The sequence below is a fragment of the Typopeltis vanoorti genome, chromosome 3, assembly GCF_054136105.1.
Source record: "Typopeltis vanoorti isolate ZY-2024b chromosome 3, IOZ_Tvanoo_1.0, whole genome shotgun sequence".
NCBI classification, from domain to species: Eukaryota; Metazoa; Arthropoda; class Arachnida; order Uropygi; family Thelyphonidae; genus Typopeltis; species Typopeltis vanoorti.
This window is the reverse complement of record NC_143551.1, coordinates 3,799,175-3,818,920: the sequence shown is the minus strand read 5'-3', so window position 1 is coordinate 3,818,920 and position 19,746 is coordinate 3,799,175. Positions and strand designations below refer to the sequence as shown.

The 19,746-nt window shown below is 36.5% G+C and overlaps 1 protein-coding gene across 1 annotated transcript in view; it reads right to left on the bottom strand.

The window, feature by feature from the left end:
• Positions 1-19,746, bottom strand: part of ATPsynF (ATP synthase, subunit F) — a 65,835-nt gene that overhangs the window by 6,013 nt on the left and 40,076 nt on the right. Inside the window, exon 3 of the mRNA XM_090415401.1 lies at positions 15,693-15,809. Coding sequence (XP_090271527.1) covers positions 15,693-15,809 — 117 coding nt within the window. The remainder of the gene's footprint in view (positions 1-15,692; positions 15,810-19,746) is intronic.

Below are 19,746 nucleotides of genomic sequence, written 5' to 3'. Positions count from 1 at the left end.
AATTTATTTTCCTATACGTCGTTTTGACTTTTTGTAGTATTGTTGGTGTTTATTGAGAGGGGTGGCAAACTTAGGGACTGCTCCGGGCAGCAAAAACTCTAGCTACACCACTAGTTCAAACCAATTTTAACTTATGATTCTGAGAGCTGGGTTAGAAATAAAACACTTAATCAAAGACTGGAGACTTTTGATATGAGAGTTCTGAGAAAGATTAGTGGAGTGGACAGATGACATATTATTACATGACATCCCCGGGGAGCCCAAAGATTCATCAAGGGAGGACACCTACTCTACAGTTCTCTGTCTCCACCAACCTACCGTCTACTGACTGTAGGTTGGTGGAGACAGAGAACAATGAAATCCAAAAACATCCATGCCCACCACTGGGTTGGAACCCGCAGTCTTTTGGCTGGAGAGCGGATATGCTAACCACTCGACCAACCAGGCCAGCTAAGACGGCAGTATCACATTAAAAATGAAGATATTAGAAAATAACTTGCCATTGTTAGCAGAACTAATCTCAGATGGATTCACTTAAAACAGAATGGGAGAGGGAAAATTAGCAAAACCAGTTTTTTGTTTTTTTTTTCCCCCAGGTTGGCAGGAAAAACGCCAAGAGTAAGACCAAGATGCAGGTGGATTGATACAACAAAAAGTGCCTTTAGAAGACAGATAACAGATTAATTTGAAGGAAAATTGTTGTTCAGAAGTTAGTAATGGTGCATCTTTTTAATGTAATACTATCATAATAATCCTGTCCATATCAAGAATTTGATGATGAATCAACTGGAACATGCTCTCCATAGCATGTTTATGAAGAGAAAAGCATTTTTGGAATCTATAGCTACCATCAAAAATTAACCTAATCTGAATAAATATATAGATGCATAAAACTTTCTTAAATATAATTATTTTCCTGACACACACACACACGGGTCTCTTTTTTATGCGGATTTGAAGTTATGCAGTGCATAATTTCAAGATACGAGACCTTTCAATACTTCTGCGCATGTCAACAGAAGGAGAATCCATTCTGATAATAGGGTAATCCAGCATTTCCCAAACTTTTTCTACAATGGAACACTTCACAAATCCTGAAATTTTCATGGAACACCTTGGTTATTTTGTAATGTATTAATTAATAATTGTTAATTTAGCTGATTTTTATTATTAATTAATAATTGATCATTGATTATTAATTAATAATTAATTAAACATTACATTTTTTCCACCAAATACAACAAGCATTATTCAGTCATTAGATCAAGGCATAATTGCTACCAAAAAATATTACATTAAGCACACTTTTCAATTTATATTGGATAAACTAGAAAATGAATCACTAAGAGTAACTGACGTTTAGAAAAAAATTTCTATAACGTTTAAATCATGTTGCATCTGCTATCGCTGAAATAAGACCACAAACTTTAAATGCCTGCTGAAAAGCAGCTTGGTCTGGATGTTGCAAACAGTGCAGCCATTCAAACATCTACATTATCAGCTGAAATCATTACTTTGGCACATGAAATTGGTGGAGAAGGTTTTGATACATTTAGCCAGAATGAGGTAGACGAATTGCTTGTGAATAATGCCTCAAGTGACGATGATATTATTGTATATCGATTAACTTTAGATATCGTCGAAGATCCAAAAAAACGATAGTGAAGCGGAAGAAAAACCTTTCCTCCACTTTGCAAGTATAATTCGAGGTTTTGAACTGTGCAATAAATTGGAAAATAATTTTCTTGTTAATGACACAAATTCTGAATGAGCTTTAAATTTCAACATGAGCTGAAGAACTGTATGTCTGGATATCGCGAACTGTATAAAAAATTAGTAAAATCATCATCGCGAAGTTTAATCACTGATTACATTGTTGGAAGAAAAAAAAAATCAGCACAGAACGAGGGTGAAGCCAATTCTGTTTGTTAAGAACCATTGCCTTTACCATACAGATCTGATGTGCAGACTATCTCTTCTGGTGATGCAAGTGATTTTGCATTAGTTTGCAAACGTTCCTGAATGTTGTCTAATAGCGACGATAATCATGATGAAAAAATGTCAAAAAAAAGTGTTACTTTTCAATACAATTAAATGAATAAAGCTTTAAAACAAACTTAGACATTCTTATTTGCATGAATTTTCATAAACATTTTTATGTGATTTTAGGTTTATTTTAATTCATTGCTTCAGTTTTATGCAGTTTTAGAAAATTATGGACGTATCCTTAATTTTTCAACGTAAAGTTAGGCCTTTTTTGTGCAATTTTTTATATGCGGTTTTCTGTGGAACGTATCTACCATATAAAAAGAGACCCGACTGTATGTGTGTGTGTATATACACACACACATACTCTCATGAGGTGTTCAGATTACTATGACAGCACTATATGATTAAATTTACATAAACCTGTTTTACTAACCTTTCCCCAGGCATTCTATTTAAATGACCATTCAACCTCAGATTAGCAAACACATTCCTGAATGCTAATAATGTCAAGTTCCTTCATAATATCTTTATTTTAATATGATTCTGCCATTGATGCCATCAGTTCACTCCACTAATTTTTCTCAGAACCCTCATATCTGTGGTCTCTATTCTTTGATCAAATGCTTTACTCCTAACCCAACTCTCAGATGCATAACTTAAAACTAGCTTGTATACTACTAGTTTGGTGTTTTGGCTAATTTCTCTCTTATTCCATATATTTATTAGGTTGGCTACCAAACCACACCAGCTATGCTTATTCTGTTTTCCATTTCCAGATTTAATTAGCCATCTTCACTAAAATGCTGTACCTAAATAACTGAAATATTTTACTTGTTCTATAGGATCTCCATTTAGAATGTAGCCGAAATTTTATGTCCCTGCCTATTTTCATAGCCTTGGTCTTTTTATTGCTGATTTTCATTCCAAATTTGTAACAGCTGTTATTTAATTTAGTTAGAGAATCCTGCAGTCTTGTACTATATGTTTAGTAATACAACATCTGCATCTAGCAAAGAACTAAGATTGACATATTCCAATTGTAATCTCATGCCTAATGCCACTTTCCTTCATAATGTGATCCACATAGATGATGAATTAGAGTGGAGATAATGTGCATTCTTGTCTCATCCCTGATTTTACATCAAACCAACTTCTTGTAATTCCTTCAATTCTAACTACTGACTGATAACTTAAATATAGACTAAGTATTGCTCTGCATAATGTTCCATTTACCCCATATAACTATAGTGTTTTGAAAAGCTTTTCAATGGGAACCTTTTCATATGCCTTTTCAAGATCTACAAAACTTAAGTTTAGATCTTTGTGATATTCTCATGATTTCTCAATTTGTCGTCAAGTGAAAATCTGATCTTGACAGCATGGATTTTGCTAGAAGCCAGCTTGTTCTTCTCCAAGTTTCTCTTCCACAATCTATCTCAACTTCTTTTCAAGTATGCTTGCATAAATCTTACCTGGAATGCTTAGTAGAGAAATTCTTCCGTAATTCTCATATTGAGTTTTATTCCCTTTTTTTAAAGATGGGAACTATGAGAGTTCTACTACAATCATCTGGAATTTGACCTTCTGACAAAGCTCTCTGAATTATGCAATGCAGCCACTGCAAAACTTTTAAATCTCCATATTTAATCATTTCTAGTCAAATATCATCTACTCCAGATGTCTTTCTACATTTCTACATCCTATATTCCCTAAATATGGGAAACATTAATCCTCCAAGATTTATCTTTAGAACCAGAGCCTCCAACAGACACCGACCCCCACTTAGTTAGAATTAATCTTTCATTCACGTGTTTTACTTCCTTGTACATTGTTGTGTGTGTGTGTGTGTGTGTGTGTGTGTTGGGTGGGGGGGGGGTTACACATAAATACGTAAACTAACTTACTTTATCACTAAAACCAGTAACTTATTATAAACTACGAAAACTATCCGAAATGTATTCTACTCTACTTGCATATATGAGAAAACTTTTTATTAACTATAACAAAATAAATAGCCAAGTGTGTGTGTGTGTGTGTGTTATAAGTTTTATATTTTAATCCCTGAAGATGTCTCTGTAACAGATGAAATATTGGAAGAATTAAATGATGCTCTATTGTAGCAGTAAACAGACTGTTTCCTAATAATCTATTTCAAAGTAACTGATGAGAAAATTATTCCAAGAATATGAAAATCTCGCATCCTATCTTTCTGCTGTTTTACCCCTGAAAAAAAAAAAAGAAAAGCTTCTTTTTAGTTTTTGAAGTTTATTTTTAAGAAATCTAGGAATGGTATTTTAAAACTTGTTGATGTGGCCAAGACTATTCCATACAGAAATGTGAAATATGTTACTGAATATAGAATTTTCTTTTATTAATGAAATGAAAAAAAAAAAATAAAAAAGCAAGATTATTTTATAAGAGCAACAATGAAGGCTTACAGTTTTTGTATATATTTTTGTTTATGTTACTGTGACAGTTCACAAATACATTTTACACAAAAATTCTACCACTACAAAATTGACTGCCATTCCAAAAATGAATGAACCTGATGCACCACATATGCAACTCAGCATCATCATCATCAAATTCCTGCCATGTACTCTCAAGGGGTGTACAGGATATGATAGTACTACATGAAAAAAATTACATCATTATTAATTTCCTATCTACAATTTTCCTCCAAATCAGTCTGTTACTTGTCAAGACTCCAACATTATCAGATCTTATATTTCTATCGTCTAAAGCACTTTGTATCGTATCAATCCACCTATATCTTGGCCTTCCTCTGGGTCGTTTTGCTGCCACCCTGGCAGAGAACACTTGTTTTGCTAATCTTTCCTCGCCCATTCTATTTAAGTGACCATACCACCTGAGATTAGCTCTGCTAACGCATTCCTGGATGCTGACAATGTCAAGTTCTTTCCTAATATCCTCGTTTTTAATATGATATTGCCATTGTTGCCATCTGTTCACGCCTATAATCTTTCTCAGGACTCTCATATCTGTGGTCTCTAGTCTTTGGTCAAGTGTTTTACTTCTGACCCAGCTCTCAGATCCATAAGTTAAAACTGGTTTGAACACTGTCTTGTATACAGCTAATTTAGTGTTCCGACTAATTTCTCTCTTATTCCATATGAATTTATTCAATTGACTTCCCACCATACCAGCTTTGCTGATTCTGTTGTCTATTTCTATATTTAATTTACCATCTTCAGTAAAAATCGTGCCTAAATAGCTGAAATGTTTTACTTGTTCCACAGGTTCTCCATTCACAACACAGTTGACATTTTCAATGATTCTGCCTATTTTCATTGTCTTTGTCTTTTTATTGCTGACCTTCATACCATATCTATTACAACAGCTATTCAATTTAGTCAGAGAATCTTGCAGACTTGTAGCAGATTTATTTAGAAGTATAACATCATCTGCATAAAGCAAAGAGCTGACATTAACATCTCCAATTTTGATATCATGTTTAATACCACTCATTTTAATGCAACTCAGCATGGATGTGTTAAATCAAGTTTAACTTGTGGATCTGAAAGTTGGGTTAGAAATAAAAATACTAATCAAAGGTTAGACACCATGCATATGATAATTCTAATAAAAAATTAGGAGAGTAAGCAGATGGACCATTAATAAGCTGGTGATATGCCACATTACCCATTCCTGCATTGTAGCCTGTTTCCACAAATGGGTTAAAGTGACTAGGGAAAGTATTACTATCATAAAGGAGTGCAATCTCATGTAGATGTAAAAAACACCAGACTCATAGGATGTGTGTGCGCGCATTTGGGGGGGGGGGGGGGGGAACAGAGTAAAAATCCAAAAACTTTCTTTATTTGAGGGTACATCAGTAAAACAGTTCTGTAAAGTGGTTACTAGATAGCACGTGGGACCAAACATCAGGTTTCCTGAGCTAGTGAATAATCCAGATAACTTATTCTGCCAGGCATACCTAGTGGAAGTGAGTACAACTGGACTTCAAGGAAAACCATCAAGATATGGAAACTGGATACTCACTCCTTCTGTGTGTGTGTGGGGGGGGGGACTTAGGCTTGGGAGTAAACTGTCACAGTATTACATCAACACTACATGCCTTTAACTCCTCAACACAAATGGAACAAATCCTTATTCACTTCAACCAACTCCAATATAAATTATATGCATTGCTACTTAAAAGCATTTAAACCCAACATGTTATTTTTAACAGGACCTCAAATGATAGCTTCACTGGCTACTGTTTACTGTAACTTTGCACTATACTGAGCAAGAATGATTCCTTGTGCCAAATCTGGCATTCCATATCAGGGATAGCAAATCTTGAATCCTCTCTTTATGATCTATTGTAGCTTGAAATTTCCCTTCCCTAGTTTCACTTTTCCAATAATTAAGAACAAGTTAGAAGAGATGTTCTACAGCAATAATCTTTCACAAATTGTCTGCCTGTCCAACAGAATATCTGAAAATCCTCTCCATTCTCCCAACACTCAAAATATGATCAATAAATAGTTCCCCAAATAAACATACCACAGATGTCAGCTCTTCTTCTGGAACCCAAGTAATCACCTCATGGTCACTTTTACCAATTGGTGAAAGTGACCATGAGGTGATTACTTGGGTGGTTGCCAGCAGTGCAAGGACCCCTGTGAATAAAGGGTATATGTGGAACTACAAGAGGGGTGATTATGAAGAGCTCAGGAGACAGCTTGCAAGGGTAGCATGGAATGAAGAGTTAGCTGGAAAAGAGATCAACGCAGCTTGGGGGATTTTCAAAAAATATTTAGTAGATGCAATGTCTAAATGTATACCATGGGTGAGAAGGTTAAATAAGGTAGGTGTGAGATGGATGAATAAAGAGATTAAGCATGCAATACAGAGAAAAAGGGCATTGTGGAGGCAGCATAAGAGAAGTGGAAGTAACCAATTTCATGAGGTCTACAAAGACCAGGCAAGGAGGGTGACTTGGTTGGTGAGAGTAGCTAAAGAGAGCTATGAACAGCAGTTAGCTAATGAAGCTAAAAAGAATCCTAGGGAGTTCTTTCAATATGTAGCCAGCAAAAGAAAGAATGATTATGGAAGGATGACATTGATTGGAGGAAATGGTATAAAGACAGCTGTTGCAGAATGTGTGGTGGAGATACTTAATGAGCAGTTCATAAAGATCTTTCAATCTTGTGAATGTGACTTCATGGAGAGATTAAGAGCAGTTGATGATGGGGAGGAGAGACTGACTGTAAGTGAGCAAGAGGTGTTTGGGGAGTTGAGTAAACTAGATGTAAATAAGGCTGTGGGACTTGATAATATATCACCGCGTATTCTGAAGGAATGTGCCAGAGAGTTGACACCTGCCTTAACATATTTTTTTAATACGAGTCTTGCACTCAGTCAAGTCCCTAAAGAGTGGAAGGAGGGCAAGATTGTGCCACTTCATAAAGGAGGTGATCGAACTCAAGCATCAAACTATAGGCCTATCTGTGTGTCAGGTGTTGTGGTTAAGTTGTTGGAGAAGCTTGTGAGAACTAGGATCCAGGGTTGGGTTGACAACAATGGTATAATCTTTGATGGACAGCATGGATTTGCTAAAGGGAGGTCGTGTTTTAGTAATCTACTTACTTATTACAATAAGGTGACTGCTTCCTTGGACAGAGGAGAAGGATACACAGTAATATACTTGGATTTCGCAAAAGCTTTTGATAGAGTACCTCATGATAAGTTGACAGTCAAACTAGAGCAGATGGGGTTGGATATTAGATTAGTGCACTGGATTAGAGACTGGCTATCTGATAGGTATCAACAAGTTGTGTATGGGGGTGCAATATCCAGGAAAAGGAAAGTCACTAGTGGAGTGCCTCAGGGATCTGTTTTAAGGCCATTACTATTTAACTTGTATATTAATGATATTGGCGAAGATTTGGTTGGAGATATTCAGTTGTTTGCAGATGATGCAAAGTTGGGACAAACCATAAAGAGTAGTGAAGATGTTGTGGCCTTGCAAGAAGACTTGAATAAATTGAGTGATTGGGCAAGCAAATGGGGATGTGAGTTCAATGTTGCAAAATGTAAGGTTTTAAAATTTGGAAAACAAAGATGGGATGCAGAATTTATGCTTGGTGAGAATATATTGTTGGAAGTAGAGGAAATAAGAGATCTTGGGGTGATAGTGGATAAGGATCTAAAATTTAGGGGACACATCGCCAAAATTGTGAAGACAACACAAAGACTTCTGGGAATGATGCGGAGGACACTGACGTGTAGAAGTAGGGAGATTCTTGTTCCACTGTATAATGGAACAAGGCTTTGATTAGACCACACATGGACTATTGTGCCCAGATTTGGTCACCTGGTTTTCAGAAGGATGAAGAGATGTTGGAAAGGGTCCAAAGGCGACTGACTAAGGTAGATTCTGACCTCTGGAATGTCGAGTATGAGGAAAGATTGAAATGATGTAATTTGCAGAGTCTAGTGGAGAGAAGGAAGAGGGGAGATATGATAGAGACCTACAAGTTGGTAAGGGGTTGTTATAGGATCAATGGTGGAGAAGTTCTACAGAGAATAGTGGGAGATTAGGAGATAACCAGAGGTCATCCCTGGAAACTGTATAAAGAGGGTGTGAGTAGGGGAGTGAGAGGCAGGTTTTTTTCGTGCAGAGTTGTGAGTGATTGGAATGCCTTGCCTGAGAGTGTGGTGTCTGCAAGGAGTTTGAATGTGTTTAAGATGCAGTATGATGAGATGTGTGTGAGATAAAAGGACCTCCTAGATGAGTCTTTGACTCCATGAGGTCTTGTTTAATAATAATAATATAACTGTGTAACTATATCTAAATCACCTTTGCTGAAAAATGCACTTCACCCAGCTACTCTTGTCTCAGGAATTTGACACTTTGTCCTGTGTCACTTTAGTTCCACCTTCTCTTGAGACGTTCTTGCTGTTCTGTTTCAAATGCCTACTTCAACTGAATAAAACTGAAATAACTCTTACTGAAATGAAGACATCATCATCATCAAATTCCTGAAATGTACCTTGAGGGATGTACATGATATTAAGATAGTAATCATGTAAATTTTTCACATAGTACTGAGGACAAACAGGTAGATCAGTTGAAAAATGTATTTCAATACATCAAGACCATATCTGGCATCACACAATGTGGAATGAACTGAAAACTTGAATCACAGCATCTAATGGGATGTATAATAATTATACAGATCAATGTATAATTATGAACATTTATTCAAAGAAGGTTCTGAAACTTTACTTCATTGACAAAACCATAATTGCAATGACTGCTTTATCTTTTGTAAAGTTTTTGGGAAATTGTGATCAACTGTTTTAAATTGGCTGTATTTTATTTTCTCTCCAATAGTGTGTTTATCTTAATGAACACACCACTGCATGTATAGAGGAATTCTAATGTAAAACATGCACTGTACCATTTCTGTTGTTCTTGGCTTACACTGGTATCTAACAATACATAAAGCAAAATGTTTGTACAAAAAAAAAATTTTACTGTAGTACATACATGAAGAATATAAGACACAGGCAGGAGAATGATTAGTATGGTAAGGAAGGCGAAACTGGAATATGAGAAGAGATTGGCTCTAAGATCCAAAGAAAATCCTAGAGAATTTTTTAGCTATGTGGCCAGTAGGAGGAGAAATGACCGTGGAAGAATAACATTGTGGGATAAAAATGGGAATAGAGTGACTGATGCCGAGGACATAGTGGAATTGTTCAATGAACACTTTATTGGAGTATTTCATCCTGGAGGAGTAAATTTTAATACTAGAGGGATAGGGATAATTTATAATCTATAATGATCTAGTTGAGTGCTTTATGCTTATTACAGTTGCAATTTGTGTTCTGAAGATGCTGAAAACTCAACAAAACATTAGGAAGTGCAATAAATTAATTATATTTTTGTCTACTTGTGTTGTTTATACCATGAAGCACTATAACCAACAACACATATGCCTTTCTTTACTTATAACTGGTTATAGGTTATATAACCACTGTTTAACTCATTATAGTTTAACTGTTGTTTAAGGTATCAGTAGATAAGCTAACCTATTCAAGAACTGGATAAGGTCAGATAACAGATTACTACAGTACCACTGTTACTTCACCCAATGGTAAAGTTAACCTCCTACCATCACTCTTTTCCTCAAACTCCTGCATAGACTACCAAGGGAAATCACCTCCTACCATACTGGAATCCAAGCACTGTATGCCTCCTGTAGTTTTTTGACAAAAATATATCAGAAAACTACTAAATAACTTAGATACTAAAAAGTCTTCTGGTCCTGATGGCATCTCACCAATTGTTCTCAAACATTGTGCTCTAGAGCACAATGTTTAAGATGTCCTGTCCTGCATGATCTCTACAATGTATTATACACATTTGGTACTTATTCCAATGCATGGAAGCAATCTCATAATCCACCCTATTCCAAAAAGGACAATATGATCAAACAACCAATCAATTGCAATCACATCAGTTCTATCCAAAATAATGGAGAAAGTCATCAATAACCAATTCATCAACTATTTAAAGGTCTACCAATTAATCAGTGACCATCAGTACGGATTCCACCATTCAATATCCGCAGCTGACCTCATAGCTGCACTGGACATGTACATGGAAAGTTTCAGAGAAACTTGTACTGTTGCCCTCAACATTTCCAAAGCTTTTGAACACGTGCAGTATCATGGCCAGCTTAACAATTGCCATCCGTTGTACTTCCTAACATCCTCTGTAATTGGCTAGCCAGCTTTCTCTATGGTCATTCTCTGTGAGTCATGGTAGATAGCTCCCCTCTCATCAAGCTTCATCATCAATGCCAGAGTGCCTCAAGGCTCTGTTTTATCACCTATTCTCTTTCGCTTGTTCATAAACAACCTATTTGCTATTACCACTAATCCTATTTACAGCTTTGCTGATGATAGAATTCTCCACTCACCCTACTCATTCAACAACCATGTAGTACTCTGACATCCCAGGTTTGGTTTATAGTTTATTTGGCACAAAAAACAAAGGTCATACTGTGCCATAGTAAAGGTTACAGCTATACATAAACAGTTAAAGCATATTGAAAACAATATGCATGTGCAAAAATTAAGTCACACAATGCAGCATCTACACATAAGCAGAATTACTGCAAAAACCAAGCCAAGGAATGCAGTATCTACATATAGATAAAATTAAAACAAATGTTATCACAGCGGTATACATAAAATAGTCAAAAAGGAATTATTATACAATATGCATGCATAAAAATGAAGTTTAGCAATGTGGTATCTACATAAACAAAATTACAACAAGGTTACACAAATATACAAGATCAAAGGCTACAGTGATACATAATTAGTCAAAAAATAAACTAATAAATAAATAACACACACACACACACACACACACACACACACACACACACACACACACACACACACACACACACACACACACACACACACAATAGTTAAGCAATACAGTATCTACATATAAACAAAATTACAGTCAAATGTGTTTGTACAAATTAATTCTTTGTAAAAAAATTAAAAAGATGATGCAATCTGCCTGAATGAATATGGCTTGGCTAGATAGGTAAAAATTTCATTTCTCTCTCATGTAAAGTGCTGGCACTCCACCAGAATATGACAAATAGTGAGACGTGTATTGCATTTTTCACACATGGGAGGGTCATCAGCCTTCAGTAAACAAGAGCATGTAAGACGACTGTGATCTATATGGAGCCTAGCAAGAACAACTTCCTCTACTCTATTTACACGTTGACTAGAATGCCAATGCTTAACTTCAGGCTTAATGTGATATCATTTGTTTGTCAATGTTTTCTGCTATTGATGACTGCCATTGAGCAATTAGCTTTGATTTTAAAAACTGTCTATAGTCTGTATATGGTACTGTCAAACAGTAGTGCAGAAAGTATGAGCTGATTTAGCAGCTCCAGCCTCATTTCCCTTAATTCCAATGCAGCTGGAAATCCAGCACAACTGAACATCAAAATTAAGGATTTATTTTGTACAACAGATGTAACACCTCATAAAACACTGGATATGGATTATTCATAGGAGAGGAGATAGCCTGTAAAGAGTTCAATGAGTCTGTATAAATTATACACTGTTAGTAGCAGTTTTCTTTTATATGCACAAGTGCAAGCTGATGGCATGTAACTCTGTTGTATAATTGCTACAATTAGGTGGGATCTGGTTGGAGATAATATCAGGAAACAGAGCAGCACAGCCAACAGAGGTATTAGTTCTTGAGCCATCAGTATAGATGGGCAAGAAATCACAGTGTACTGCTCTATGTGCATTAAACAATTGCAGGTAGACAGATGGAATATGAGACTTCAGTAGCTGACAAAGTGAGAAGGCGCAGGATGGAGTGCAAACTTCCCACTCTGACTTGGGAAAGTTCATCTGCCATTGTTTGTTCCTCAAAAAAGGTCCATGTAGGATGATCTAGGAGAGACTTTATCTTTACAGCATAATTAAGAGACAACTGTTTCCGTTGAAGTGACAGAGCTGGTTCATTTGCAAAAGCACTAGTAGCTATCCTTATACACTGATGATGGATGGAATCCAACCATCGCAGGTTACTTGATCTTGCAGAACCATAGACTTGAGATCCATAATCCAGCTTTGAACGTATAAATGCACGATAAAGATGGAGCAATGAAGATTGATCAGCACCTCATTCAGTAGAGGATAGCATGCGAAGGAGGTTCAGGTGCTCTCTTGCACTTTTCTCTTAGTTGACGAATGTGTGTGCTAGAAATTTAAGTTTACTGCCAAAGATGAGTCCCAAGAACTTGCTTTCTGTAGCTACTGGAATAACAGTTCGTCCCATTCTTAATTCAGGATCTGGGTGACAAGTGCATTTTCGACAGAAGTGTACAGACACTTTTTTCTGTTGAAAACTTAAACCCATTACTAAGAGCCCACAGAGAAACATGATCAATTGCTTGCTGAAGTTGTCTTTCAATTACCCTCATGTTGTAAGAGAAACAGCAGATTGTGAAGTCATCAACATATAGAGCATTGTCTACAGTGGGAGGAAGCTATTCAGTGATTGAGTTAACTTTAATAGCAAAAAGTGTCACACTTAAGAGAGAGTCTTGGGCAACACCCTGTACTTCCCACTCTGGCTTGGGAAAGTTCACCTGGACAGAAAGTTAATAAATGCAGGAAGGTGTCCTTTGAGACCCAAGATCTTGCTTAACCACCTTACTGGCCATTATGGATCAAATACGCATCCTCGACACTTCATATCCATCATATATTTCAATGTAATATGAACGGCATTACAATTTTAATATGCACTTCGTATCCATAGTAACTTGGACGTATATATACATCCTGGCTGGTAGCGTGGTTAATATGCCATATCTCCAGGCTGTGTCATAAGCTTTTTCCATGTCAAAGAAAACTGAAATATGGTGTTCTTGCTTCAGAAATGTAGTATAGAACTTGCATCTTTTATACAAGTTTCTAAACGAACCAAATGGTCTAAAGTTGAAAAATGTCTACAGAACCTACATTGTGTATTGCAGAGAAGAACATTGCTTTCTAAATACCAGAGAAGTCTGGCATTAACCATTTTCTCTAGTATCTTACAAAGACAGCTGGTCAGAGCAATAGATCGGTAATTATTTGCTTGTGTTGGATCCTTTCCTGGTTTTGGGATAATAATGACAGCTGACTTACACCAAGAATCTGGAAACTCTTCCTTTTTTGACAAGCAGATTATCTTCATATAGGACCATTTTTAGGGGTTGTCTGTAGTAAGCACATAGGTCATGTGATTGATGCACTCAACAGAGAAGCACTCGCAATCATAAAGTTCAGGTATAGTGAAGGCGAAAGAGACATAGGAGTTTGAGTTGCTGTTGGCACTTTCTTAATTGTTACCTTCTCAGCATAAGAGGATCTCAGAGCAGGTCTGATGGTGGCTGGCTTTCTTTTTTCATCCTGATATGTTTTGCTCTGTTTTCATTTTTTGTATTTCTTTATCATCTTTCCACTTCTGCCATGTATGAGAGTAAGCTGGATCTCTGTGACAGTTGACACATTTAGCTTTTGTTGCACAGCAAGATTTGTTATCATGTGCTTTACTACCACATTGAGAACAAATAATAGAACCACAACAGGCAGTTTGGGCAAGCCCATATTTCTGACATTTAAAGCATCTTAAGAGATTAGGGATGTACATTCTAACAGGACAGCTGAGATATGCTGCTTTTACAGATGTTGGAGAGTTAGGTGTGTCAAAAGTAAGGACAATGTTTCTGGTTGAAACCAGACGAGACCACTCCTATGCATCAGGATGCGCCTCATCCCGTCACTCCCCAATCTTTAAGTTCTGAACATATTTCCTCATCAGGAACATCAAGGAGATCCCATTCTGATATCATTCCTCTACAGGAATTGAGTGTTTTATGAAGTGTTACTGTGATTAGTATTCCACCTATTGTTGTTTCTCTTAGTAGTTTCTCGGAATGCTGCTGGCACAATGTTTCCACAAGGATATCACCAGAATGCAATTTCTTAACAGTTTTGGGAGGTCCTGCCAGTCCTGCATGACAAACATGGCAGCACGGCAATGATAGTGGTCTGGAAAAAAGGATAGTAAAAAAGACTCAGGAGAAGTAGAGCAAAGAATATGGGAAGAAAAGCGAAGAAAAAGAGGAAGAATGAAAAGGGCCAGTACCATTGCTGGGAGGTACCCTCCACCATGAACAGGTGCCCCACATGGAGAGGGACATCCCAGGCTAAAAGATCATCTACAACTGGTGCCCTAAACATTGACCTTCTATCGATACTATCCTTCAATGGGGAAAGGACAACCTTTTAGTTTCCTTGTCATGTTCAAGGAAACCAAAACAGTCTTGCCTTTTCTCTTGCAAAAGAGCTCCCAGCTCAGCTACCCTTGCCCTCAGTAATATACAAATCACCAGACAAGATCAGGTCCCTCTGCCTGGACTAATGTTTGCTTCCAGTCTCTCCTGGCACAAACACATCACATCAAGTCTCCTCAGCATCCAAAAAACTAGGCATTCTACACACAGCCAACTCTTTAACTATATACAAATCCACCATACTTTGAATACTGCTCACATGTTTCAGGTAGCACCTAAAACTTTCCTTAAAATCCTTGACACTGTCCAGAGGGGAGCAATTAGGTTCATAGATGATCCCTCTATTACAAATTCACTTCAACCACTATCTCACAGATGCAGTGTTTCAGCACTGTGTCTATTCTACAGGTACTTCCATGATCACTGCTCCAGTGAATTGGCAACCATCAATCCTCCACCTATTTCACGTGTTAATACAAGAGTAGTAGCTTCCAAGCATTCCTTTACTGTGCAATTGCAAATGCACCAAACCAGCTTCTCCTCTTCATCTTTTATTCCATCCATCTTGGTCTCTGGAACAGCCTTCATGAAGTATTCTCAAACTACAACCTGCAACTCTTAAAAAAACATCAATAAACTTCTACCTCAGTCCTCATCTGAACACACACACACACAGCACTGATGTGCTTATTGGTCTCTTGTGTATAGGATCAATATAAAAAAAAAAAGAAATTCCTATAACTTGAAAAAGTAAATAAAATCATTCTCATCTTAAGGGATACATTTACAAAATATTCAACACATGGAATTATAAATAATACTTACATATTCTTGGATAACTGAGGAAATAAAAGATTCCCATAAGGCCTACAATGATCTGGAAAGGACCAGCAATACCTGCATATTTAGGTAACATATATTTATGTTGCCAACGCCAGTATGCTAAGGAGAGGGAGAAAAAAATTCTGAGCTTGATTCATTTCCTAAGTATTTGTATTTCAAATAACAATCTAATTCAATTATATAAGTGCCTGCCAAAATTAATGATTACACGAGCACCTGTATAGAGTCCAAGACTCTCCAATGGAGAGTGAGACTACATTGAAGAGTCTTGGACTCCTCCTCCTATCTTCATCCGTGTCTAGGACGGGTTGAGTCTTCTCCTAATGAGGGGGTTTACTGGCGTATTAATGCAGCCAGTTTGCCACTCCTTTGCTGCATCCCCTAGGACGATATATTTCTGACTGTATCCGTGTGTGTTCACGGAGCCGGTGTGCCTGTTTGCGGGATGAAAAACCCCAGATAAACTAGGGGAAAAAAACCTGCTAACTACCACCCACAATGTCATCTCTCTCTCTCTCTCTCTATGCTTATTAACTGACAAAATCACCACCACTCTCCAAGGGAGTAAAAAAAAAAAAAAAAACCTAGTCCTCATACCCTTGTAAACCACATTCTTACATTAGTGTCATAAGTAACCCTTTGTTCTGTCCTGATATGTACTGAAAAAATTTTTTCATCTTTATTCTGTAAAATCCTTTTCATATGTATCTTATCATATCCACTCATTTCTACCTATTAAACTTTATAACCCAAAAACTTTCAGCCTAGCTACACAAGAAGAATTCTGCAGCCCAGTCACTATTTTGGTTACTCACTGCTGAAATCTCCAATACTTCCAGATCCAAGAGACTCTGCACAATTAAGATCCAACACATAAAATTCTTTCACAAAATATGTTCCTTAAAGATGAAATCAAATTAACTATTTTAACCAAATTTATTAAGTCTTTGGACTGTTCATATGAGGCCGCACATCAGAGTAGCTTGTCAATCTCTTCCCTGTACATCCTGCTGATGCTGTTGTTGAGTGCCCAAACATCCTATCTGGTGATATGTTGGTCACAATCACTGTGCAGAAATAGCTTTCAATTATCTCCTTGTCAATTATACCACCAACTAACATCTTCCCTTGAAAGAGAAATTAACATGTTAACCAACTATTTTGATTTATACAGAACAAGTATCAAATTCAGCAATTCATCAATTAAAATTGAAAAATCCATCAATACAGAAAAAAAAATCTCCAGTATAATTCTAACCATCCCGTCTATGTAAAGAATACTTTAATTTAGAACTGCACCATAATGTATATAAATGCACTACATGTCTTAACAAAATTATTTTATTTACCTAGTATTTCCTAAAAATAAGTTGTCACTCTTAAAATTTTAAAAACACAATATACGGAATCCAAGATCTCTCACAGAATCAATGCAACATATTCAAACAAAAAAAAATGAACCACTTTTCTGGCTCGATCAATAAATACAACACAACATTCTTAATACCATCTAATGAGGAATATTCCAATCTTCTCTTCTTAAAACTTCCATGTCTGCCCTCTCCACCACTGCACGCTGCAAAATCATAAAAAGCAGAATAAGCCTCCAAAACAAAAACAGCTTATCCCAAGCTTTCAAAAAACATATCAGTTAATCTTTCACAGCAGTTTTGGGCATAGTATAAGAAATGGTGCCTTACCAATCACTTCTGTGATATGATTCAAATGCATGAGTTTCATTTTTTGCTTATTTCATCATCAACATTAGCAATTTCCCGATAAGTGCCCTCAAGGGACATTCAGGTTACTATGACAGCACTACATGATTAAGTTTACATTATTATTAATCCCCTATCCATAATTTTCTTCCAAATTAGTCTATTACTTGTAAGCACTCCTATATTGTCATATCTGACATTTTGTGCTTCTAAGGCACTTCTGACTGAATCAATCCACATGGACCTTAGTCTTCCTCTATTTTTCAAGAAAGTCCTCTTTCTTGCCATCAAACAGCTGTTCTGCTAACCTTTCCTCACCCATTCTATTTAAGTGACCATACCATCTTAGATTAGCTCTGCTTACACATTCGTGTTTGCTAACAATGTCAAGTTCCCTTTCTAATATCATCATCATAACACTAATTACGAGTATAGACCATATTGGTCTCTCATTATTCACCCAATATCCTTTTTTGAGGTCTGCCCTACCTTCTCTTTCCAAATGGCTTATATTTTAGTATTTGTTTAGGATGTCGGGTGCTAGCAATTCGGTTTACATGTTCAATCCATTTTTGTTTATAGTTGTTTAGTTTTTCTTCTATTGATTTTGATTTTAGTTCTTTTAAAATGTCTTCATTCTTTTTTTTTTTAATCTAATAATGTGTATTTTGCAGTTCTTCTCATAAATCTCATTTCACTTGTTTTTATTGTTTATTGGCCAAATTTCACTGCCATATAATAATGTGGGCACTGCTAAAGTATTGTATATTTTCAAGTGTCTTTCTAATATCATCATTTTTTATATGATTCTGCCATTGCTGCCGTCTGTTCACTGCTCTAATTTTTCTCAGAACCCTCCTATACATAGTCTATGTCATTGATCGAGTGCCTTATTTCTAACCCAATTATCAGAACCATACCTGATTTGAATACTGTCTTGTATACTGCTAGTTTGGTGTTTTGGCTAATTTCTCTCTTATTCTTTAAAGTTTTTAAAACGGTGTAGGGACAGCAATATCACTCCTAACCGCATCACACTAAAGAGGAAATTCACTTCAACAAAGGCACAAAGAATATACCACCGCATGGATAAAGCACTACTGAGAGAGCAGATCCAAGCTACCAGAAAGAACCTAGCCGCTACACAAAACCAGCTACTAAAAGAAAGAGCGGAGCTCTTTAGCTACTTAAACGCAGATATCTGGATAATCCTAGAAAGGATTACGGACAACACAGCAAACCACATCGAACAAACGAAGAAAGAAAACCTAATTTCCAAATTTCAAAGACTAAAAGAACGACAAAACCAGCCGCCATATTCAAAGTTTGCCACAGTGAACAAGAACAACCAAACAGAAGCAAGAAACAACAGGAGCCACCAATCACCCACAGGTATCAATAACATAATTAACCTATCTAACCACGCTCTAAACAAAGACGAAATCTCTATACTAAAGAAAGGTTTAAATTTTGCTATAGCACCAAAAACGATAGACAAACTTGAAGTTATTTGTAATATTGAAAGAGGCCTAAGATTCATACCTAATAACATAGCAGACAAAATACGTATAGAAACTGCGAACATTTTAAACCATAACATAACAATAACAAGCAACATAACTAAACACGAATTAACAGAGATAAAATCACTTAAAACAAATCCGAGCAAAGTAATAACCAGAGCCGATAAAGGAAATGCCACTTGTCATTTTAAACCGTACCACTTATATAGAAAAAATGAATCTGCTGGTCTCTGACAATAACACATATAAACTAGTTAACTACAACCCAACTAACAGAACAAAAAACAAATCGGAGAAACTACTTAAATCAATTACCACATGGCCCGAAGATACAGTCAAAAAACTGATCCCTCATTACGCGCGCTCTCCTAGAATTTACGATCTACCAAAAATTCATAAAGAAAACACCCCGCTAAGACCTATCGTTGAAGGAATTGATAGCCCGACGTATCACTTAGCCAAAAAATTAGCAGCAACACTCAAGGAGTTGGTAGGTCATTCCCCCTCCTATATCAAAAACACACACTTCATAAACATCATCAAAGACATTACATTAGAAAAAGATGATTTATTAGTCAGTTTTGACATCTCTGCCCTCTTTACGAATGTCCCAATCAATGACACAATCCTTCTCCTACAAAACAAATTCCCTCCAGATATCATGGCGCTTTTTGCGCATGTATTACGGTCGGGTTATTTTGTATGGCAAAATGCCTTCTACTTACAAAAAGAAGGCACAGCCATGGGCTCGCCATTATCCCCCCCCCCCCATATTGCTAACTTTTACATAGAACA